This window comes from Diospyros lotus, chromosome 7 (assembly GCF_014633365.1).
Source record: "Diospyros lotus cultivar Yz01 chromosome 7, ASM1463336v1, whole genome shotgun sequence".
Taxonomy (NCBI): domain Eukaryota; kingdom Viridiplantae; phylum Streptophyta; class Magnoliopsida; order Ericales; family Ebenaceae; genus Diospyros; species Diospyros lotus.
In genome coordinates, this window is record NC_068344.1 from 38,079,382 (window position 1) to 38,104,568 (window position 25,187).

General features: G+C 36.3%; 4 protein-coding genes across 5 annotated transcripts; 1 reads left to right on the forward strand and 3 right to left on the reverse strand.

Annotated features, from left to right (window-relative positions):
* Window positions 1–780: 780 nt before the first annotated feature.
* On the reverse strand, window positions 781–2,585 carry LOC127807000 (PRA1 family protein F2-like). Its single transcript, XM_052344655.1, has one exon. It carries the CDS (start codon window positions 1,824–1,826, stop codon window positions 1,212–1,214), a length of 615 nt encoding a protein of 204 aa, XP_052200615.1. The 5' UTR covers window positions 1,827–2,585; the 3' UTR covers window positions 781–1,211.
* A 140-nt stretch (window positions 2,586–2,725) lies between these two features.
* LOC127806998 (peroxiredoxin Q, chloroplastic) lies at window positions 2,726–4,545 on the reverse strand. The gene is made up of 4 exons (XM_052344654.1): window positions 4,105–4,545; window positions 3,836–3,973; window positions 3,608–3,697; window positions 2,726–3,070 (listed from the first exon to the last, which is right to left on the reverse strand). The coding sequence occupies exons 1-4, from the start codon at window positions 4,309–4,311 to the stop codon at window positions 2,852–2,854; spliced, it is 654 nt and encodes a 217-aa protein (XP_052200614.1). The 5' UTR covers window positions 4,312–4,545; the 3' UTR covers window positions 2,726–2,851.
* An 8,132-nt stretch (window positions 4,546–12,677) lies between these two features.
* LOC127806820 (uncharacterized) lies at window positions 12,678–14,292 on the forward strand. Its single transcript, XM_052344349.1, has 2 exons — window positions 12,678–12,922; window positions 13,786–14,292. Exons 1-2 carry the CDS (start codon window positions 12,786–12,788, stop codon window positions 13,919–13,921), a joined length of 273 nt encoding a protein of 90 aa, XP_052200309.1. The 5' UTR covers window positions 12,678–12,785; the 3' UTR covers window positions 13,922–14,292.
* A 1,277-nt stretch (window positions 14,293–15,569) lies between these two features.
* LOC127806819 (respiratory burst oxidase homolog protein E) lies at window positions 15,570–22,875 on the reverse strand. 2 transcript variants are annotated; one of them, XM_052344347.1, is made up of 14 exons: window positions 22,017–22,851; window positions 21,683–21,842; window positions 21,338–21,386; window positions 20,651–20,764; window positions 19,366–19,788; window positions 18,539–18,922; window positions 18,278–18,373; window positions 17,807–17,922; window positions 17,539–17,709; window positions 17,251–17,407; window positions 16,942–17,136; window positions 16,706–16,834; window positions 16,445–16,523; window positions 15,570–15,897 (listed from the first exon to the last, which is right to left on the reverse strand). In XM_052344347.1, the coding sequence occupies exons 1-14, from the start codon at window positions 22,606–22,608 to the stop codon at window positions 15,788–15,790; spliced, it is 2,775 nt and encodes a 924-aa protein (XP_052200307.1). In that variant the 5' UTR covers window positions 22,609–22,851; the 3' UTR covers window positions 15,570–15,787. The 2 variants fall into 2 exon arrangements, with proteins under 2 accessions (XP_052200307.1, XP_052200308.1); XM_052344348.1 differs by lacking the exons at window positions 15,570–15,897; window positions 16,445–16,523 and having other exon boundaries at window positions 17,234–17,407; window positions 22,017–22,875.
* Between the last annotated feature and the right edge of the window lie 2,312 nt (window positions 22,876–25,187).

The following is a 25,187-nucleotide window of genomic DNA, read 5'->3' on the forward strand; positions in this document are numbered from 1 at the left end:
TAATAATGATAAGAATTGTGCCATTAATAGTAATTAATTAAGCTTGCTAAGATTACTGTAATGGGCCATTTATTTGAATAATGAATGAGGCATGATTCTCACAAGAAAGGGTGGCCAGCCCCAGATTAATGATTGGAAAATGATATAAGATGGATGATGATGATGAATTAATGTGGAAAGGGTTTTGTGGGGGGTTGCCCTAGCTGGAAGGAAAGTATCCCTTTTTGATGGGGAAGCAATGGTAGTAATGGTAATCGAGATTGTTGAATTGCTTTTATGAGTTGATTAAGGTGCCATACATTTACATTTACATTTACATTACATTACATGAATATATATTGTGGGGTCAAATAATTTGGTTTGCTTGTTCCCTAGCAAAATTTCAAAAAGGCACAAAAGGATCATCCGAAGGCTGCCAAAATGGGGACATTTAGGCCCACTTTGCAAACCAAAGAAGAACAAAGTAACATGACAAAGAAGATTGTATGGCCTCTTTTTTCTTTTTTTCTTTTTTAAATAAAAAGGTGACAAATTATTTACTTCAATTTCTTAAAATTAAAAAATGTAAAGTTTTTTAACCCACATACACTTGGCTACTCTTATATATATATATATATATTATAATTTTATTCATACCTTGATTAAGATTCGTAAATTATTCTGCATATAAAAAGACTGAAAACATATATTTATTTGAATATAAAATTAATCTTAATATCTTAAGTTTCCTAATTAATTATAGAGGATTAACTAAATAAATATATAAAAATTTGTGTTTAAACTTGCGTAACAAATTTATGCAGTACATACCCATAAATTAATAATTACAAATTTTTGTAATGAAAAACAAAAAATTCAAAGCTCATGCCACTAAGCCATCACTTAAATATAAAAACAAAAAAGTCCCATTCCCACAAACAAATGCTTGGGACAAAGAGCATAATTTAAATATTTAAAATATATATAAAAAACATTTTATATAAACATGAAAGTATGTGAGCGTCAGAGGACAGAGGAATGTTGGGTTGCATAGAGGTTGGATGGTCAAAGAGGTTTGACCAGAGATGTTGATGGGGGTGGGACCCATTGAATGAAGTGTGTGTTGATGGATGCTTATTGGGCCGTACGAGATTGGGCTTTGAATAGCCAATAAGCAGCCCACATCACAGGTGAGAATCCTCTAATGGCTCTAAATTAATAAATTAATAATTCTAAGGAGAAGAAGAAGAAGAATAAGAAAAGGAAGAAGAGGCAGCCTCCTTCATAAGCACCCTGCGCGACGCCACAACGGATCCCACCCCTCCTTCCTCCTCCTCGTCCCCCAGATCGTCCGTCCGCCTCATCACGCCGTGGATCAACACCGCTGCCGCCCCGCTCACCAGCCCCACCACTATGTCCATCGTCGCGTGCGTCAACAGCAACAAACCAACCGTCACCACCAACAGCCCTATCAGGATCACGCGATCGTCCACCGTAAAGCTCAAGACGACGACCGGATCGTCGCGGAGGAAGTAGAGGAAGAGCCAGGCCGACATTGTGGCCGTGAAGACGATCAGGGAGACAGGCCGCCACAGGAGGCTCACGAAGAGCGCGAAGAGCACCACGATGGCGTAGTTCGCCCGGAAGTAGGCGATGTTCTGACGGATACGGCCGCCGGCTTCGGCGGCGCTGCTGGGGAGAGAGATCGCAGGCGGCGATATCATGTGCTTCCACGGTCGCCGCTGGGCGAGGCCCCATTGAATGTGGTCCTTGACTCGGGAAATGAACTCCAGGTTCGAATATGGTCCTGGTGGGGCTGACGTGGGGATCGTGCCGTACGTCGTCATTTTCCCGGCGATTTTCTCAAGAAAATTTGAGCCAACTTTCAGAGAGAAGAAGAAAAAAAAAAAAAAAAAAACAAACAAGATGGTAACAAGAGGGGGAGCCGACGATCAAAGACAGCCGCGTGATTTCTCTGGTATTCCGGGAAACCATTTTATGTCAATTAATGTACAGGTAACTATAACTTTTCTATTTTTACTTAGAGAAAGCAAAAACATCCATTAATATATATATATATATATATATCTACATGTGTGTATATAACCATATCATATATATATATTTATATTTATGGAGAGAGAGAGAGAGTATTAATTATTATATATCTCCTTCAAAGCGAGTGCTTCAACTTGATTGAATTTCTACTTCACAATGCAAAATGCAATCTTTCCTATAAAGAGCCAAAGTGCCTAGACTCCTGGATGTATGTTGAGGTCTTTCTTGTCTTCATATTCAAGTTTGTTTTTATTGGATCAAACAATATCTTCCTTCAGAAATCCTATTAATTATCTCTTTGTCCATCCATGGAAAACTGCCATTGATGAGTGTCAATGAGTTGTAGTAAAATAGATATATTAAGGCCCTGGGTGGAATCCAAAGCCAAAGGGCGGATCCTGCCTTTCATTGCATACTCCAAGGGCGCCTTTAAGACAATGAAGTGAAGCTTCCAAGCTGACGTAATATAATCGCCCTTATGATCAGATAAGATTATTTTTCATTCATAGTACATCTAACCTAGAACTCAATGGGTGGGCAGGGTAACAAACAGTCCATGATGTCTTTGAAAACTTAGCCAATTTCTGAGGAGAAGAGGGGTTGCCCCATCCGTTCGCTGAGAACTTCTCCAGGTGACAGGATTTCTCCTTTATCAAAATATTTTCACATGAACAAAGGATGCACATAATTGATTAACAGGGTCTAAACTCATAATAGAAATGAATCATCGATCTGAAATTCAAGACAAATAAGATAATGGACAGAGAGAGGGAGGAAGAGAAGAGAGGAGAGGAGGGATGACGAACAGAAAGGTTTAAATACTTTGAAGTAGCTTCAAAGTCTCATCAATGTGCTTCTCCGGTTGGAACTGGTTATTGTAGATAAGTTGAACCACCCCCTTCTTGTCAAGAACATAGGTCTGCCTCCCAGGCAATGTTCCGAACAGATCTGCTGGTACTCCCCAATCTTTTCTCACTCTGTTCCCTTCATCACTCAGCAATGTGTATGGAAGTCTGTATTTCGTTGCAAATGCCTACAACCATTCCAACAATTTTGTCACCACAAGCAAGCTTCGGCAATAATCACAGGCTATTCTGAGACTTACTAGAGTTACTGTGAATGATGACATGCCTTTTGTCCTACCAAAAACAACTAGATTGATTTGTGACAGTTAGATGAATAAAGATCACTTAAACAGATAGATTTTTTTTAAGAAAAAAAAAAATAGTTGAGAGGTGATGATCAGCAAGAGCCCAGATGCATGATGATAGTTTAGATTTTGTCACAATATTATTAGCTCCAAGTTAAATCAATGCTGACAACTAATGAGGGCGTACAGAAACCAACTAGCTATTGAAGTCTGATTTAGAAGAAGTGGACTACCATTACTATGCCCAAACGAGTGAACAGAAGCAAAAATCTTTTTATTATGTTTTTCTCAAATAACCTGAGACGCCAAAGTTGTTTCTGCCATTTGGTGAGATGGGAAAAGCAAATTAAGACTTGAACAGGGATGACAATGCCATAGCTTTTTCATGGCAGTACGAATGGTAAATGGAAATGATTTTACCTTGTGCGATGATGGGTCATCGCCACTGATTCCAACAACCTCAGCCCCTGCTTTCTTGAACTTCTCATAGGAGTCCCTGAAGGCACATGCCTGCATATATACATATGTATATTTATATACACGTATGCATATCATCAAAACTCAATTACGAGACTGCTTTGAGCAAGCGTTAATCTAGGCGCGCTTGTGGAAATTCAGAAGCATAATCAGAAGAGGGCACCATTCTACCTGTTTGGTGCAACCAGGGGTTTCATCAGCAGGGTAGAAGTAGACAACCACAGGTTTTCCTTTGAATTTGGAGAGGCTCACGTTCCTTCCATTCTGATCTTTCAAGGAGAAGTTTGGAGGCACCTGGCCTTTGTTTACCTTTGAAAGAAAATTGAAGCAGAGAGAGACAAGACAAGAACACAACATACACATACACACACATATATGTAAGATAAAAGATGTATGAATGAAAATGGGCCAAGAAAATGCTAATGTACCTACATACATACCTTGGCAAAAATGAAAGTAGTCTTGACTGAAGAGGAAGAAGAGGAAGAGGAAGAATAAGAAGGGGAGGAGAGCTTGAGGCCATGGAATTGAGAATGGGATGATGATTTGGGGAGAAAAGAGGGAGAAAGTAGAAGTGATGATTTGGTGGGAGGAAGTAGAGAGGGGAGAGTGTGTTTTGGGAGAGAGAGGGAGGCGGAGGCGGCCATTAGCAAGCAGTTAAGAGAGTGATAGAGTGTATGTGGTGGTGTGGCCTTGGAAGGCAGAAAATCTTGATCTTCTATAGGATGAGGTTACTGTACTTGCAGCACAGCTGCCAGTGTAATAGGAGATGATTGCTTCGTTCAAGGAAAGAAAATATGGTAAAAAGTAGTGTTAACAACCAGCCAAGGATGATGATACCATCTTTTCTTTGTGTCTTGTAGGCGGCGGAGGGTGCAGCATCCTCAGCCTCGAGATGGGTTTGGGGGTGTGTGGGGGATATATATACACTCTAATTTTCTTCTTATTATTATTGGCTTTTAGTTTAGAGGCGTGGACAAATTCTGTCCTCACTCCCCCCCTCCCTTTTCACCCAAAAATATTATTATTTAGATATTTATTTACGACACTTTTAATAATATTTATATTAATATATTTTATATTTATATTAATGTGATACAAAAAATAATATATTAATATTTAAGTGTTTTTAAAATTATCATAAATAAATGCCAAAATAAAATTTTCATTGTCCAAATTATCATAATAATATTTAATGTTAAAATAATATTCTATATCAGACTTGAATTACGTCAATCAGCAATCTAACTCAATTCCTAGCTCAACATGTCACACACGCGAATAGAATTTTTTTTCAGTTTTTACATGTATTATCTTATTCTTAAGAAATTATTTTTACTTTGGAAAAAAAATATAAGAAAATAATTATTTTGAATGGGTGTTATTTGGTAATTGTAATGTATTTTTTAAATGAAGATAAACTATATTATAATAGCAAATCTGTTTTAATTTTATTTTATATTATGATTTAAGGATCATACATTTAATAAAATAGATAATTCCATAATTGTGTTCCACTTTGGTTGGGTTGGGATTAGTCAAAACGTGAAAGGTAGAACCTACAAGTATAACAATTTTTAAATAATTTTATTTTTCATAAAGAAAAATAATAGGACAAAGGTTAGAGAAATTCTATTCACAGCGAGCCTTTTACCCTTCGCAACCATTTTTAAATATACCTAAAATACCCTCAAATAAAAATTTAATTTTACGCTTATCTTCAATATTCAACCACCACCACCTGACATGATGTCTTTCGGCCGAAGAAATTTTCTTCTTCACACAGTGGCTCATATCCCAATCAAATCTTTTCTTCTAAAATCTCTATCTCTTATTAGAGACTCACTTTCAGACTCACATTCAGCTAATCTATTTTCTCTCAAATACATATCAGCGATTCATACATTTTATGATCGATCATGGATTACTACACTAAAATATTGACGGAGAACTGGGAAGAGTTTGAGGAAGATCAGAACAACTATTTAGAAAAAGAATATTACGCACAGGTAAGTAATCTGTAAATGTGTGTTTTAAAATATGTGTTTGTGTTTGTAAGAGTGTAATATGGGTTGTATTGGAATGCGTTGTAAAATGGAAAGAAAGAAGTGTTTTGAAAAAGGCCAAGCTTACTGAATCCCAGCGGGGAAGGCTGGGCTGAATTTGGGAGGGCTCTTTCTCGAATTCCAGCCTTCGGGAAAGATTATCTTCCACGAATGCTGGCATTCGGGAAAGGCTATCCTTCCCCGAAGGCTGCGATTCGGGAGACTTTCCCGACCCCGAACCCTAGCATTCGGAAAAGTTGGGATTTCCCGAATGTTAGGTTTCGCGAAATATCTTCATTTTCAAGTTTCAATCTATATTTTATTTTATTGATTTTTTTTATAGGAATCGAATTGTGCAATCTAGGAATTTGATGTTATTCAACAATTTACTACGAATGAAGTATGATAGATTTTTAATAATTTTGTTTGAATTATTGAAAAAAATATATCTGAATATTTTTTATTGTTGTATTAGCTATTTGATACTAGATAAGCACTTATTGGATGGGCTAAGAAAATTGGAAAACAAAATGGAATTGTGATTGTAATTAAGAGTTCAGAATCTGGGGGTCCTGGAAAAAGACCTAGAGTTCGTCTTGCTTGTGAACATAGTGGAAAGTATAGACCATCGAAGAGGAAAGAAGAAATAATAGGAGAATTAAAATGGAAGTGCACAGGTTCAAAAAAGTGTGATTGTTCGTTTGAATTACTTGGTATGAAATTTGAGCAGTAGGAGTTGAAAGTTGTATGTGGACTGCACAATCATGCACTAGCAGTTCAACTGAATGGTCATTCATATGCAGGGAGGCTTACAGAAAAAGAGAAAGTAATTTTAAAAACAATGTCTGAGAATCTCGTGAAACCTAGAAATATTTTGATGAGCCTCAAGGCAGATGATGAGAATAATGTTACTACTATCAAAACTACATATAATACGCGTTAAAGATATAAACTTATTGAGAAAGGTGGTAGATCACAAATGCAACAGTTGATGAAGAAATTAAGAGAATGTAATTATGTGGAGTGGCACAGAAGCGATGGATCAAATTGTATTACAGACTTATTTTGGACTCATCCGATGTCCATAGATTTATTAAAAATATTTCCACATGTCTTGATAATGGATTGTACATACAAAACTAACAGGTACAGATATCCACTTCTTGAGATTGTTGGTGTGACATCCACTGAGTTAACTTTTCCTGTTGCATTTGTATTTATGAACCATGAATATGAGGATAACTATACATGGGCTATGGAGAGATTAAAGAATGTGATGGGATCTAATACATTTCCAGGAGTAATTGTCATTGATAGAGAATTAGCGTTGATGAATGCAATACATAAAGTCTTTCCAAGTACGACGACCTTATTATGTAGGTGGCATATATCTAAAAATGTACTTGCTAAGTGTAAGAAATTTTTTGATAGGAAGGAGACATGGGAGAAGTTTATGTTACAATGGAATCTTCTTGTTTTTGCCTCTATTGAGATTGAGTATCAAAGTCTGCTTTGTGACTTAATGGTTGAGTATCATGCATATGAAGAAGCACTTGATTATGTGAGAAAGACATGGCTTAATGATTATAAAGAAAAATTTATTGTAGCATGGACAAATAAAGTATTACATTTTGACAATGTTACTACTAACAGGTATTCTTCAGTAAACTCAAATCTTGTTGTTATTATTTTTATTATAATATCTCTAATTAATCTCTTATTAATCTAATACTGCTTATGTTTTTATTCAAATGGCTGAGAATGCACATGCGAAGCTGAAGAGATATTTGGGATCATCTCAAGGTGATTTTGAGTCGTCATGAAAAATTATCAATTCTCTTATTGAGTTACAACATACCGAGATAAAGGGGTCTTTTCAGAAGAGTTTAATGTTGGTACAACATAATTTCAGGCCAGAAATTTTTAGAGAATTGAGAGATATTATATCAAGAAATGCAATGAATATGGTATTAAAGCAAACACAGATAGCTCAAAAAATTAGGGTGAATAAGGTTGCATGTGGATGTGTGATAAGAAGCACACATGGTTTACCTTGTGCACATGAAATTGTAGAATTAATGATGGAGGACGACCAATTCCTTTATCATTTGTGCACCCTTATTGGACAAAATTAGATTTAGTGAAGACTATTGATGTGTCCTCAGTGTTAACAATTGATCCAGAGTTAGAAAGTTTATATAATATATTTCAATAAGAACATTTAGGAGGTAAAATTGTATTAAAACAGAAGTTAGGAGAATTAATAGATCCAGCTACGACTTCATTGATCCCACCAAGTGTGAAAGTTCGGACAAAAGGTAAGCCATCATCAAAGAATAAAATTCAAGTTGATACATCCACTCGACGTGATCCATCATATTTTGAAATAGTACAGTCTATTCATGATAGTACATCTCCAGCAACACAGAACTCAGTTAAGACACTGAATGAAGGTAAACTTTATCGTACCAGTGTCAAACACAGATTGTTAGGCTATGATGCTTCATTCCCATAAAAAATACATCATTTTATACATAATATTGTTAATATGGAGTCGGATGGACATTGTGGATTTCGTGCTATTGCTGCATTACTTGAAATGAGTGAGCACAACTGTAGAGATATTCGTATGAATCTGATTGGAGAGTTGCATACTTTTCGTGATGAGTATATAGAGTTATACAGATCTACTATGCGTGTAGATGAGTTAATGCACGCACTTTCTTGCTTTGAGTGTGTTACACCTCCTCAACATTGGATGACTTTACCTGATATGGGTCATTTGATTACTTCAAAATATAATGTTGTGTTGGTTCATTTATCTCGAATGCAGTGTCTTACCTACCTTCCATTGAGATCAGCCGCCTCTTTAGTTATACAATATAGAATTATTACTATTAGTTTTGTGGATGATTGTCATTTTGTACAGGTATTATTATTTAATAATTTATTTATATATTTCTATAATTATGTTAATATAAATTTGGTACTAACAATATTATCTTATCATTTTTTCAGGTGTTTCTTAAATCAAGTTCACCAATTCCTCCCGTTGCACATAATTGGCATAAATATCGATATGATATTGCACGTGATTGGCAAACACCATATATAACTCGAATTCAAGTATTTTTGTCTCTTATTAACAAAAATGTTATTACAAATGATGTTTTTGATTTAACTGATGAATAACGAATTACCAACGTATATGTTTTACATTATATATTTTTGATTTAACTATGAATGACGAATGTGTATGTTTTATATTATATGTTTGTAATATTTCTTTATTTTGTTAGAAGTGTCAAAATTGCACAAAGTTATACTTCTTTCTTTCATTAATTTATTCTTTTAATTTTTGTGTAAATGGTATTAAAATTAGATAAATCATAATAAAATTTAACAGTAAATATTAAAATAAAATATCATTACAAGTTATACATAATTCAAAATTATAATTTACGAATTACAACCATAAACAACAACAACAACAATTATAAGCAACTTGGTGCTATAAACAACAACTACACAACAACTATAAGCAAGCTATAATTAATCCGAAGTGAATTATCTTGTTGGAGGAGATGTACGAGATGTGGACGCTCCAATATTATCAACATCAAGATGCTGAGAGCCTAGAATGTTATTCACCCCAAGACATGTCTTCCTCTATGCATCAGCAGATACAGACTCAGTACTTGATATCGTCTGGTTGATAGCATATAATGCTAGTCGATTACGCTGAAATAAAAATAATTATATTAATTTTTTTAATTTAAATAAACTAAATTCAATAATAACTTAAATATAATTTATAATCTTACTGATTCAGCAAGACTGAGCATATCTTCTACACCTCTATCAAAAATGGATCGATGTATAGGATTTTGTATAATTGGATGTGTAATAGCTCCATACCACGTCAAATATTCAGGTGTAAAATGCCATGAAAATTTAGAATAATTACCACGTCGGCGTGGTGGTAATAAATGCATATCCTATCGATTCCAAATATCATCAACAAATGTATAAATTACTCGATATGAAGCCGTACCCGAACCCTGCCTAGCTTCAACAGGTGATAATGGGGGTGGAGGAATAGTTTGCACATGCCCAAATTGTCGTAAAACTCTCTCAGAATGATATGGTTCTATAATATTTCCACATTTCAAACAACCTGAGAAAAATGTAATTTGTGGAAGTGGATGTTGTGCCTGAACCCTCCCGTACGGCATCAAAATCAACTGTAAATATTATTTAGTTTAAAATGTAATTTTATAATATATTAATTAACTTACAAATCATATATATGATAAATACCTCGTCCGGTGATAAATCATCAAGCTGCTCCCTAATAGATTGTAAAGAATCAGTATCACGAACAGGTATCAAACGAAGAGCTCGTGGCTGATTGTCACTATATAACAAGTTACATCTAATTCTAGTAAAAGGGAAATGCTCGTACACCCATGCCTGTAAATTTAATATAAATAATTATATTAAATATATTTAAATATATGATATAAAATTATAAAATTAAAATAATTACCTCAAGTAAGGTAAGATATCCAGCAATACTCTTCATCTTTCGTTTAGTAGCAATGCCGAGCTGTCGATACAAATATGCGAGACATGCAGCTCCCTATGCATAATTACCGATCATACTTAAATCATCTAATAATGTCAAATACGCTACTGAAACTAATGTTCCACTCTTATCTACAAATAATGTACAACCTAATAAAAATAACAGATATGCTCTACTAATATGTTCAATCTTTTCATTAGAAACCTCATTTGGTAGATGCATAAATGTTCTTTTCAACTAATCTAATTTTACAAATGTTCCTCGATTCTCTCTAATTTGTTGTGTTGCTACATCTAATAACACCCCAAGTAACCTACATAATAAATCACTAGCTTCACTAGGTGTCAACTGATGAGGCACAGATACAGATCTTCCTGTTACTAGAATCTTCAAAATAGCAGCAATATCATATAATGTTATACTTATCTCTCCAAATGGTAAATGAAATGTATTAGTCTCAGGCTGCCATCTCTCTGTAAATGCTGAGACTATAGCATGACTTATATATCGATAAGTACACTCTATCAATGGTGACAGACTAGAACCCATAACAATATCACGAACACGAGGTTAATTATCCAATGGCCATTCAGGAATTTTAAGGCCATGATTTTTACATTTTAATATGCCTCTTTCCTGTTAAAAAATTCAAATACCTAATTATTTAAATTATAAAAACTTGCAATAGGTAATTATTTAAATTATAAAGATAAATATTAAAAAAATTAATATAACTTACCTCTTCTGCCCATATTGCAAATGCAACATGATTTTTAAAACTTTTTAGAATAGATCTATCACTAGGGCCCTTAGGTAGTGGTTTAGAAATATCATCCTCGTGCTGAGAGGAAGATGGTTGATCCGTTGCTCCCCTTTGATTAGGGTTGGGATGCTCCTCAACTGGTGTCACATAATCTGCTACTGGCTCTTTTACTGCCTCTAAAATATTCGGTTCAATAGAACTCTCGATCCTCCTTCTTCTTCTAGTTGACGCAGTAGGACGCTCCCGAGAAGAAGAAGGCTGGCGAGATGAAGAAGCTTCACCTCTTCTTCTACCACGTACCATATCTACAAAATAACACAAATAAAAAATAGCACGTAACTACAAAATAACACAAAGAAAAAATAGCAAGTATCGTAACTACAAAATAATACAAAAATACAAAATATTAAACAGAACATTACAATAAGAAAATTATTAAACAAAAATTATTGTACCATAGGAATCCATGTTTCCCGAACTCCAGAGTTCGGGCAACACCAGCTTTCCCGAACTCTAGAGTTCGGGCAACAACAGCTTCCCCAAACTCTAGAGTTCAGGAAAATCAATGTTTCCCAAACTCTGGAGTTCGGTACCCAAAAATATGTTAATATAATTATATAAAATATTTAATATGTTAATATAATAATTATATAAAATATTTAGTTGGGAAAATCCATTATTAGATTTAAAAAATTAAGTAAAAATATATATATTTGCTTGTATTAAAAATTAAATTATTCAACTCCAATACCTAAATAAAAAATTAAGTATAAAAAAATATTAATTAGCACTATTTAATTAAAAAATAAAGTTTTTTCAAATATTTGTATAAAAAATAAAATAAAAATTAAGTATAAAAAATATTAATTAGCAATATTTAATTAAAAAAATAAGTTTTTTCAAATATTTGCATAAAATATAAAATAAAATAAAAATTAAAAAAAATTAAAGCGCGGTTGGGCCGCTCTCGAAACCTGGGTTTCGGGATTTCAAATATTTGCATAAAATATAAAATAAAATAAAAATTAAAAAAAATTAAAGCGCGGTTGGGCCGCTCCCGAAACCTGGGTTTCGGGAGCGGCCCAACCCTCCAAACCCTAGGGTTTGGAGGCACTAGCCACCTTCGAATTAAACCTGGGTTTCGAAGGCATCGCATGCCTTCGAAACCCAGCTTTCAGAGGCGAGGGACGCCTCCAAACAGCCCCATCGAACCCAAAAATTATGTTTGACATTAGATCAAACCCAAAAATGATATTTCTTGACATTAGCTTACTGATACAACCCAAACAATAAAAAATGTAAGTAAAACTTACCTCAATAAGCGCGCACAAGCTATAGAGAAGGCGACGACTACGAGTGCGGTGTAGGGAAGTTTCAAATGAGAGTGGAAGTTGAGAACAGCGGTGAGGCGCGACAGAGAGGTGTATTTGTATGAGTGAGGGAAAATTTGGAATATAGTTGGCTGTAACAAGTAATAATTTTGGCTACGAAAAGTAATTATTAAATTTATTTTAATTATGATTGCAACGAGTAAAAAATTGGCTGTGAATAGAATTTTTTCAAAGGTTAAGCCTGTACTTATTATTATTATTATTATTATTATTATTATTTTCTTCTTCTCAGAAGACGGGGGTTTGTGCGGGTGCGGGTGTGGGTGCGTGGTTTGGACAGGTGAAATGAAAGTACCAAGCCCAAAACCCTAAAGAAGAAGAAGAAAGAAGAGTAATGGAGGGTTTACAGAAGGCGTACCGTTCAATTTCTCAAGATTCTAGATTGGGTCTTCCTTCGTCTTCGTCTTCCTACTCCTCCGCCTCCTCTTTGTCAGCCGATCAATCTGGAGTCCTGGTGACCAGGCCGCCCAGGTATGCTCATATATATCTTTATTTATATGCTTTACTAGGGGCTCCATTCCATTGCTTTTGATTGAAAAGCTTTGATCTTTTTAAATTTGGAAATTCCGGTGGTTCATTTCGTGTCTGGGACATGTTTGCTAGCTAGCACTACTCAGATATAGCTGATATATTGTGGTTAAGACATATTTTATCGAGTAAAATATAAGTAATTACCCTTTTAAAGAAAATCCTTCTAGCAAAGCAATAGCCAATAGGTTTTTTTTTTTTTTTTTTCTTATGTATATTGCATTTAATTGGATGCTGGCTTTGTTTCATTTGCTTCAAGTTTTCCTCGATTAAGTTGTCGGCTGAACTAGTAGAGAGAACACATACTAGACACATCCTTTTAGCTTGGTTTGTATTTATGCTTGAAGGTTGAGCTTTGAGCATTTACTAAGGCAATCTTCAGGGCTTTAAAAATTTTTAGTTTCAATACAGCTTTTTCTTGTCCTCCATTTCTAGAATTGTATCGAAAATTCTAGGCAGGTTACCATTTACCTTGTTTGTAGTGGGTGTGTGTGCATTGTATGAAACTTGTTAGATGTGAACTTGTGTCCCATTGGAACCTACAGAATTGCTGGTCAGGGAGAGAAATCCAGTGATTTAAATTCCCTTCTATGATGAATTGCATATTATTATTTTCTTTTATGCGTAACAGCCGAAATTACCTGATCGATATATCCACCAAACAAACAAGGGCAGTCTCATTCTCTTCTACATCTCATTTTAATATTTTTTCTTTATGCTTGTTATCTCTTTTCCAAACTCTTAGGAAGCAAGTAGCATGGCCGTAAATATTACTTCTTATCAAAATTCCATCTCCCTAATTGCAGACGAGCTGTGTCACTCCAGACATGCTCAAAGCTTTGTGCAGTTTGCTTTGTTGCTGGTGTAGTAGTTGGTTTCATCTTGAAGCGACGTGTTCGGCGGTGGGCCTCTAAAGTTCTCAAGAGAATTAAAGATGATTAAGGCTACATAGATAGTCCTGAAAGTTCCATGCTGTTTTATTGTTATCCTTGCGGGATCTATATATGGGCAAACTATTAATTTGGTAAGTTTCAGTTGAAATATCCAGTATCTTATGTTTGTTATTGGGGATGAGGATTTGAATTAGGGGAAAGCTTTCAGCAGAGGTAAGAGGATCAATCTGTTGCTTTTGTTTTCAAGTTCAGCGCGAACCACTTGAAACATACAGAGTATCAAATTGTTTTTTAGGGATTGACGGGTTTCTTTTTCTTTTTGCTCGGTAGAGATTGACAGTTTTCAATCATGGAGAAGCTTGTAAACTGTAGTTACTTGAGCCTCAATATCATTTACTTGATGTGTAAGTTTTTTGCTCATATGTAGTTTATTAATGCATTTTGGTTTTCCCATATGCAACGTGCCTGCATATATATGCACTTTTGGTGTGTTATGTGCATATCTGATTCTGCAATGCAATGACAATGACAACATTTGATTTCATGATGCTTGATGGAACTGGGAACTCCGGATTCTGGCTGCTAAGGGTGAAATATATATTAGCACATGAAGAGACAGTGAAAGCCTTGTATGGGAAGAAACTAGAAAACATGTCTAATGCCAATTAGGATGAACTAAACGTGCAAGTAGTAGCCACCGTGTGATTTTGTTGGAACTTGGAAGTTGATGCATGACCTTATAGGAAAATATTTTTTCTGCCCGCTAAGATATGGATGCCGTAAACAGATTGAAGTCTATGTTGAGCAGGAAGTCTGACATGAAAGACTTGAAGCAGCCAGAGAAATTTTTTTTGGTTGGTGATCCCCTGAAAAAATTGTGCGTGGCATAAAAAAGTATTTTGTGAACGTAGGGTGCAAGACTGATTAGTACTCCTTTGGTGAATCCCTTTGTGCTAGTCACTGCTCAAAGACTGAGGTGAAATTGCAGGTATGTAGAAAGTGCTATATGCCAGTGTATAGGATGCTTGACGTATTCAGTGGTCTGAACCAGACCAGACCAGACCGCATTTAGCACAATCATTTAGAGTGTGTTTGATTGCATACATTTATCATAGAAAATGTATAATTATTATATATATTTTTTATTAAAACAATCAAACACTCTTAATTTTTTTATGGAAATATATGTATAGTACAAGCATTTAAAACTTCTTTCCATAGAATTCATTTTCCAAGGGAGTAGGGTGATTTTTATTTTTTAGGCAATTATTACCTATAATTAAATTCTAGGTAATACAATCAAATACACATTTAATGTGGCATTTACACGGAAAATCCTAATAGAGAACATTGGAAAGTTGTGAAGTAGATTTTCAAGTAGTTAAGAGGTATTGCAGGTTGTGACATCACATCTTGTTGGCAGCATGAAGAGGTTATAGTTGAGGGATCTATGCGTTCAGACTACACTGTTGATTTGGATGACAGAGTTCCAATTCAAGGTCTCTCCTCCTCTCATTTGCCAGGTGCACTTATTAACGAAGTAATCGGTGTCGTGGTACACTCCATATGGATCTAAACTCGTCTCAGACCATTTCATGTAAATTTGTGCCTCACATTCCTCGTGCATTGCATGCATGCATGCCAGTGTATTACTACTGAGTAAACCTTGCTGCAATCCTTGTATAGTGGGCAGACTGTAAGGGGAGATATTTGTATCCTCTTCTTTGGAAATTCTATTATTTGGGCAGTTTTGGCATCACCATCAACTGTGTAGTTTTATGCATTTACATTATGCTGTTTACGTATCTATATATATATATATATAATATTTCCCTAAGTCATTCTCATAATTACCAAAAAATAGATGTATAATAATAAGAGCATGATGTATTGCTGGTAACTAAAATTTCTTGCTTCAGAAATTCTCCTTGTGGAACTCGAAGCGTGTTGATGTCTGGTGAGTCAGTTCATGGGACAGCTTCCTCAGCTCCTTAGCCAACAGGGGCATCCCACAATAGAACACTCCTGCACAGATCAAATCCCATGTTAATAATGCAGTCTCTCTCTCTCTCTCTCTCTCCCCCCCCTCCATTATTAGGTATTCGTTGTCTTCCTGCCTCTGCCTGGCCTAATGTTTCAAACTGTATGTTCAGCACTTTTAAGGATAGATATTGACAGAATTTAGAGCATTTCACTAGATCTACTATGGCTGGGTTGCGGGGTCAATTCATAATTCCTAGTAGTACAATTGATCCAATAACCAGCAGGTTGTTCTAAAGTTACTGCGTCTATGACAAGTTTTAATCATGTCCTTGATGCATATTTTTGTTCCCATTGTTAGTTCTGTAGCGCATATAAACTGGGAGAACATATTCGACATACTGCTAGTTTAGTGGCTTATGGAGTGGGTGGGAGAACACACTCGATTTTTGGACCTACGGGTCCAGACAAGGCATGCAAAGCAAATGTTAAATGTTGAAGGTGCTACTTGATTGGTATAATTGATATGGATGGATATATGATTGCGTGTGATTTCTTAAAGTTCTTGCTTTTTGGAGAAAATGCTATTTACCTACTGTGGCAAACGGATGCTTGGAGGCTAGTTTGTGGAAGACTTCTTTCCAGTTTGGTCTGGCAAAATGAGTCCTTACCTGCAAACGAAAATGACGTCATTGTTATGTACCGGCCATTAGGTAGGATAGGAGTCAACAGTTGCCTCCCTCTTATTGAGCAACTTAATATGTGGAGGAACATATTTTTATTAAAAGGATTGTTACTGCATAAGGTATTAAACTAAGGGTAATGAAATGGCATGATGATAGATGAGCCATACTCTGGTGCCAGATAAGATGTCAACGCCATGTTTGGCATGGTTGAGAGCCTGAACCATTGTTATAAGTGTAGACCTTGCATCTCCCTCCTCATAAACACTCGTCAGATAGTTATGCATTTCGATCTGGCCCTGTCTCAGTGTAATTGATTTTGCATAAATAGAAGGGGGGAAAAGGAGCAAAACAGTTAATTATCAATCGGTCGCTCAAAACAGTTAATTGGTTGAAGACCACCTACTTTGTGATCCATATCTGCAACCTCATTCATCACCCCTTTGAACCATTCCAAGGAGCCAGGTTCCCTGGTAACCCAGTAGAAATGTGCATTTGTTGTCCTCTGTAATTTCTTCTTTTCGCTTGTTGTTGTTGAATTTGAGCAACTTGTACGACTGCTAAGGCTGCTATTTGATCCGCTGGTTTCGGTAGCTGAATCCTGAACCAGTACAGGTACATTTAAACAATGGTACCTCGACGCCTCATATTGGCTTAATAAACCCGCAAAGGATAACATATAATAATAGACCATGTACTTGATCGTGAATTGTACCATATGGTCGTCTGCCCTTGTGTTGTTTAATAGTTCTCTGAGTATGCTTACAAAAGGAGTCGCTCCAATTCCAAGCCCAACAAGAAGTAAGACATCATAATTTCTGTAGTCCTGCGCTGGAGCACCATAGGGTCCATCAACGAGCAATCTGGCCAAACTGCATCAATTTCTTTTGTTAGGTAGATTTCCGGAGAAGCAAAAATAAATAAATAAAAAGTAACCCCTCCCCCTCCCCCAACAAAGAAAAGAAAAAGAAAGAAAAAAAAAATTAACATCAATATCAATTACCCTCTTTGATCTATGTAGCCAGGTTGCCCAAACTTTGCTCTACCAATCACAGACGCTGAACCCACATCCTCAGTAAATACTCTCTTAAGCTCTTGGGTCCAATCTCCCACCGTCCGTATATGAACACTCAAATAGTTGTCTCCTGGTGCCGATGTTATTGAAAATGGATGCCTGAAAGTAAAGATGTCAAGAGGACTCAAATGCTTGAAGAATAATAGATTAGCATGTAGCAGTAACAGCAGCTGGATGCGAATAGGATATCATTTACCATTCAAATGGGGAGATTTTTGGGCATTTTAGAAATATATATTGCCCGCTTTTGTATTTAAATCCATTTGGTCTTGACATGACCAGGCTGAAAACATCTCCTGGCAACACTGAAACCTGTAAGAGTGACCAGCACGTTATTTTATCGGCACAAATTTAAATTGCAGGCACACCAGGTGACCTGTGATTAATGCACTGAATCCCAACAGAATGCAAATGAAACTTTTATTTATTTGTTTGTTTAAGTTCGCTAAATCCCTGTTAGGGACACAAGATTTGCTACAAAGAACTCTTGTTTTATGCTGAATTCTTGTTTCTTTATAATTTGTTACAGTTCTGTAATTATTTATTTATTCTGTGATTTATTCCAGTTCTTTATTTATTGATTTTGTTCTTGAACCTTTCTTTCATCAATGCACGATTGACCTTATATGGCTTCATATGAAGTCAGAACAGAGAAATATTTAATTACCTTCAATATCTTAACAGAATAATGTTCTGATCGACATGTTCTGAGACTCCTTTCTCCAACATAGACGATGAGAGGAAGAGAGACGTACATCCACGTCTGTGACCAAAAAAAAAAAATCTTTAATGACATAATGGCTTCCCTTAGAACTCTTGTGCTGTTGTCAGTATGTAATCTGTTTATGTATCATGCTTTTCTCATAGTTGTGTGACAATAGGATCGTATAAAATATGCTAATTAATGAACTGATATAAAAATTCTTACCGTCTTCTGATACCATCCGTGGGACAAGAACAAGAAGGTTCCATGGATTAGTAGCAACACGTAGACTAGGCCGAAAAGGTGATGAGAATACCAGAATGCATTAAAGCCTGTAAGTCGGTTGAAAGGTGGTGGCAACTTAAGTATATTTCTCCTCAAGTGTCTTGTTGCCAGTGTGAAAGCAATAGTCATGAGAATCACCATAGATATGCCAGTCAGTCCTTCAACACCTGTAAGAAGGTCCTTGTATGTGGGCTTTACTTCATTGAAGTCGGTGGCTATCAAGGCAAATTTTTCTGGGGACGAGTTAACCAGACGGGGAAAATCACATGTCAAGTGACTCCCAGCATGAAGCATGACTCCAATTGCTATAGCACATGCAATTATCTGAAAATTAGGACTGAATTTTAGGTCAGAAATTGGATATGAAGACAATTTATGGTCTCATTAATTAGGATGATATAGATTTTGGACTGATTATTTGACACCTAGTGTGTGAACCTCAAAGTTTTAGGCCAGTACTCTTACAGCACGTCTACATGGAGGTGAACTGACGCCTGCTATTTAGCACTAGCAGGAACTTAGGCCTAAAGGCTTTAGCTTTAACATGTTTAGATTGTCAAATGTAAGAATTTTCTTAGTTTGTCAGGATAGCATATATATATATATATGTATATACACACACACACAAGTGGACGTCATGGATGAGCATGACCTGATCAAACCATGTGCACTTCTAGAAGTTAGTTGACCTTGGTATTAAAAATGTCATATATAAGCTCTGAATTTTAAATCATAAGAATATAACAGAGTTGGAACTCGTTCCTTACCTTGTGAAAATTGATATTGTCGTCGAAAGGGACAAAATGTCTGGCTCTTGTAGACCGGAGCCATGTAAGCGTATTTCGGCACACTGGTAAGAGGATTAAGGCCATGTTGAGCTTTAGAGTCTCTGCGGCTCCTTTAGCTATCGCCAAGCAATAACCCATTACTTGAAACGCTGCCCTTTCCTTGTACTGATAGAACTTCCAAGTAAATAGGCCAGCCATGGCCAGGATCCAAAGCAGTAAGATGCAACCCTTGTTCCAGTGCTCTACTACCATACACTTGAGGCTGCAGGCTACCGTGCGAGCTAAGTTGTTAGGCCTAAACGTGCTTAAGTTCTGGCTCCAACCCGCACTGGCTGTGCTGAGAGGTCTGCTATAGTTCATGTAGTTGTCTCTTTGTAGGAGAAGCGTTTCCAGCTGCCATATCTGATTGAAGGGTAATGTTAAGAATTCTCTACCATGATCTCCTTGCGCCCCCCCCCCCCCCCCCCAAAAAAAAAATTGTTCTTTGTGTGAACCATACCGATTTATTGCATCTAACCATTTCAAGTCAGACCAGTAGTCCCTTGTAGTCATGACTTTAGCAATTATGTGAGACAATTTTCATACATGAGCTCAGTTTTATTATCTTGTATTGCTCTTAAAACTAGTGAACAGGTCCTGCATCTATTTGTTAATATATATGTCACTCCATTATCTCTAAGAATGAAATAAAAACTGAAAATTACGATTTTCTGCTGATAGCTTCATGGACTGCCCCCGCCCTTTCAACATTGGTTCCTAATTTGTTGTAAGTACAAAACTACAGTTAACTCTCTCTCTCTCTCTCTCTCTCTCTCTCTCTCTCTGTAGCTGGTTAAAATGGTCAATAGTTTTCTATTTTAGTCATTTTCATTCATAGATGATCATACGTGTGTCTGTAATGATGGACAATATTAAGTTATTTCATATTAATGTAGCAGACATTCACAATTCACCAACTCTAAATCGCATGACAAAATTAAGAATGGTATGCGCGGGGACGGAAAGCGAAGGTAAAACCTCAAGAAAGTGAATTCATTCAGGCAACTTGTGTGATGAATGACATGGATGTATAACTCGATAGATGGTTGATGCATACGCCTGGTGTGAACAAAGGCAACTAGCTAGAGGAGGTCTCTTGTTTATTTTAAAAGGGCAATCCCAGTAATTTATGATAATTACTTAAAGATTCTCCCAAGGTAGAAGAAGTGTTGTCATCAGTGACTGACGTATTATTCAAATTATTTGGTAGCTTAAGCTAATTTACCTCTATGTAGCCAAGATCTTCTGGGTCTAGCTCTTCCATTATCAGCGAAGCGTACTCCTCCGCTCGATCCTTTATCTTGGACAACTTATTGGCTGAAGCACTGAGTATCAAAAGCTGCAGCAACCAACAGAAACATAATCATAAATATTTCATAATTAAACGTAAGGCTGAAAACAACAACAAAAGACGTTAACGTAAATCTAAGTTGTTTCTTTAAAACATATAATATATGTCGATTGTAACCAACTTTTCAAAACATCAAACCCGACGAAATGCAACTCCCTCATCATCATCATCATGTGTTAGTGATATTGGAGAAGTTTGTACCAAGAAAGGCTATTAGAGAAGTAATGTTGCGGCCAGCCATGCCACGTAATATATATAGCTCGACAGGAAGGATTAATTAGTATTTGATCGAAGCAGTGAAAACGACGACGGACTCGTATTGGTACAAATTATTCAATTTTATTTGGTATTACACTCCAATAGTGTGTGTTTCTAGAATCTAACTTTGGTACATTAGCTAAAATATTAAATTTTTATATATTTACCTTAAGTTAGGGTCTGATAAATTTAATCAATACACGTACACATGACAAGATATGTAGAGTATTATAGATTAATTCTTACTGTCATAAGATAAAAAAAGAAGAAGAAGAAAAACAAGGCAAACGTCAACCTAGTTACCTCCTGAACTTCGTCCTTGGTGATTTTTCCATCTTCGTTGCGATCCACCCTGAACCCACCACCAATATTCCTTTTGTTAATTATTAGGCTCTTGTTTATATGATCATATAACATGCATCAAATGGAAGTTAAAAGTTAGGAGCACAAATTTGATATGTACGTACTGCAGTTTGAATTTAACAGGGAAGAAGAGAGAAGAAGGGGAGCGGTTTTTTGACAATTGACACAGGCTGAGGCTGACTAGGTAGGCAAAGAGTATGAGGATGGTGGTGGATGCGTCATCATACTCGTACACGATGAGTAGCTAGCTAAGAGAGATAAGAAGAAGAAGAAGAAGCAACATACATGTCAAAGAAAATCTGAAGACGAGCGTCAAAGCTCTGGTCTGAAACCTGCAACCAGAAATCGTGAAGCTCTTCTTTGGATATCTTCCCAAGCTTCTGACGTCTTCGCCTCGCCAATGCATCGAATATTCGCACAGCAAACTCTTTGGAGTCAACCATTCCTGCGCATTAATCGTTAAAACCATAATTAACATCATCTTACTATTCGATCCAGTGCGCTACTGCCGTGTTCATCGCCGTTAATTAAGAAGAAGATGTCTACAATATATATATATATATGGATGCCTTTTTTGATATATATATATATATGTAATATTCTTAATTTAATTACGTACCGATGCATTCTCCAAAGTCCTCTCTGCAGAGCAAACCGTCCTTGGCCAGGTAATCGAATCGCGACTCCACCTTCCTCCAGAGCTCGTTGGCGTCCGACGTTCCCGTGGTTTTGCTGATGAAGCGGAGGCCTCTGAGTGCTCGCTGAGCGCTGGATCTCGTCCTGTCAAGTTTGGCTCGCATTCTCATGACATCGCGAGCCGAGACCGTCGGTGCTTCGGTTTCCGACGGCGCTCGGGACGACGAGGACCTGAGCCAGGAGAATTTCCGGCGAATTCTGGAAGTAGCAGAGAGACTCCTGGCGAGAAATCCGTTGGCAGGGGGCGGTTGGTCGTCGGCGGCCGCATTGGAAGTAGGGGCGACGCTGCAGACAAGAATGGAGTCGGCGGCGGCGTCGAGCTCTAGCGTAACTTGGACGAAATCGTTGGGGTGGCGGTTGCGTCGGAGGTCGTTGAGGAAGACGGGGAGCATTGCACCGCCGAAGTTGAGGTAGTCGGCGGAAGAGTCTCTAGAATGATGATGATCATCAGGCAAGGCGAATGTACGGGTGTAACTGGAAGCCCTGGACCCGCTGTCGACGGAAGTCGATCTCATGGATACGATTTCCCAAGCTACTCTGGCCTGGCCTATAGAGCAGAGCAGAGCAGAGGTATTCACTCGATTATACCAATTTAATGTTGGGTGTTTGGTTTATCTTTTCTCTTCTTTTCTTTAGAGAGAGAGAGAGAAAGAAAGAGATGAGGAATGCGCTTGGTAGTGGTAATTGGCTCACACGCGGTGACGGGTTAGAAGAGCAGCTGGGGGTGGGGGGCGGGTTCGGTTCGGGGGGGTGCAAAAAATGAAAAATGGTGTGGAAACAAACACCTCCCAACCCACCCAACCGATCTGTCTCTGCTCTGCACGCAATTTCAATTCCCAAGCCAGAGCCACCCTTAATTACCAAAAAGTACTAGCTCAGCCTTGAGATTCAGATTATTATTAATTATATATATATATTATGCCAACCATTTCTCAATACGCTACACGTATATAATTACCACACACTATATATATATATATATATAGAGAGAGAGAGAGAGAGAGAGAGAGAGAGATGTAATTAATAATGGGTAATTATTCACTTGTTTATATTTATATATACATTACTGAAAGAAAACAACCCAAAAACAAACAAAAGGATGGATCCGAGAATTTTCTTAATTAGTAATAGTATTATTATTAATGTGTGAAGACACCACCCCCCCTATGCATGCATGCATCATGCATGTACTTTATTCCCCATTCAGATCATCATCATCATCATCATCATCCTCCTCTAATGAATCCGTCCATCAATATTGCTTGCAGCTCCAAACGTTTAAATTGATGGACTCTTCTAGAATATCCATCTGGTGGTGGGTATAGTCTTAGCCAATTAATAAATAGCTAGGGTACCCGTAGGATTTACTTAATTAAAACCAATGGTAATTCTATTTCACTGTTGCCTCTCAAATTCAATTCACCTTTTACCTTTGACTTGTCATTATATTATATATTAGTCGGGCACCAACTGATAATTATATCAGGTAAAAATGCTCAGGTTGGTAGGTAAATATTTTGCACTCGTGGGCGGAGGCGATCGAATTAAGGTTGAATTGAAAAAATAATTAACGAGAATTAATGTTATTTAAACACTTAATTATGATCCATTAATTCATAAAATTAAACATGGTAACTATAAAACATTCAAACAACACTTTGAAACAAACAATTTAAGCAAGCTGCTCATACAGATCGAAGTTGAATTGACAGGTGCAATTAATTGAACAATAATTTGACTAATATATATTCATAAGATTGACGGCTCAATGATCAGGGTTTTATTTATTTATTTTTCTGTTCCAACTAAGTTAAGACTATCTATTTAATTAAAAAGGGTATCTCTCTAACGACTTGTATTAAAAAATTAGCCTTGAATATTACAGTTTACTTAATAAAACATAAGGTCTTTGACCTTAATTATTATTATAAATCAGAATTATCCCTAATTAAATACACCTTAAAATATATATATATATATATATTATTTTACAAAACCCTTAAAAGTATATTTGTTCCGTTAACAAATGAATTAAGGCCACTATGCATGTATGCTGTTCGTGTCTGCCACTCTCTCTCTCTCGTCTTGCCGCCCCTACCACCACCCACACACCTCTACCAAACCCAAGACACATACACAAATTAACTTAGCAAATTCTCTCTGCTGGCCGCTGCTACCTTAATATTATTTAATAATCAAATTAAATACTATTCTTAATTTGATTGATTGATATTAATTTCATGTCCCCTGTAGATGGATACAAACATGTCAATCATATTACCTGTAGCTTAATAATTAGGGTAATTAATGATACTCAAGTCATATCTTAAATTTTAATTAGTTATTTTCTAGCTATTTCAAGTGATATAATTTTATTGAATAAACAAAATTGACATCCATACATATATATACATACTTTAAGGGTTTTGCAAAATAAATAAATATCCTTTAAGGTGTATTAAATTACACTTTACTTTTAACATATCTTAACGGGTGTTCGATCACGATGTTTAAAGAGGAATTTCTTTTTAGTTTTTTTTTTAAGTGAAATTAAGAGATATATAATTAATATATAGAACAAGTCCTTTTAGAGGGAGGGAGGGAGGGAGGGAACAACAACTCAAGCAGCTCCCTCAGCTTCTATAAATTATATATCTTGATGGAATATATATATATATAAAAAGGGTTTGGAAAGGGATGGACCACTGACTGCAGTGCCTAATTCCATTGAATTAATTAGCAGGCTAGCTAATTAAGGTAGAAAGATGGATGTAGAAGCAATTATATATCAAACCCATGCGCGACCAACTTGATTATATAATTAATGTATAAAATTCAAAATTCCTTACATATGGATGGAATTAATTAATTAATTAGGACTTGGTACTGTGAGCTAGCTATGAGCATCAGGTAGTTAGCTAGCCAGCTTCATTTTACCAGCCACCTTTGACCCTAAAGTCTCATCCCCAACCCGACCTCTCTGCTGCTGGTGGTTCATCCATCCCTAATTAATTTGCTTTTCAACCCCCCATATAATTATCTTGTTCGTTTGTTATTTTTTTTTTCTAAGGGTATTAATTAATTTGTCTTCTTC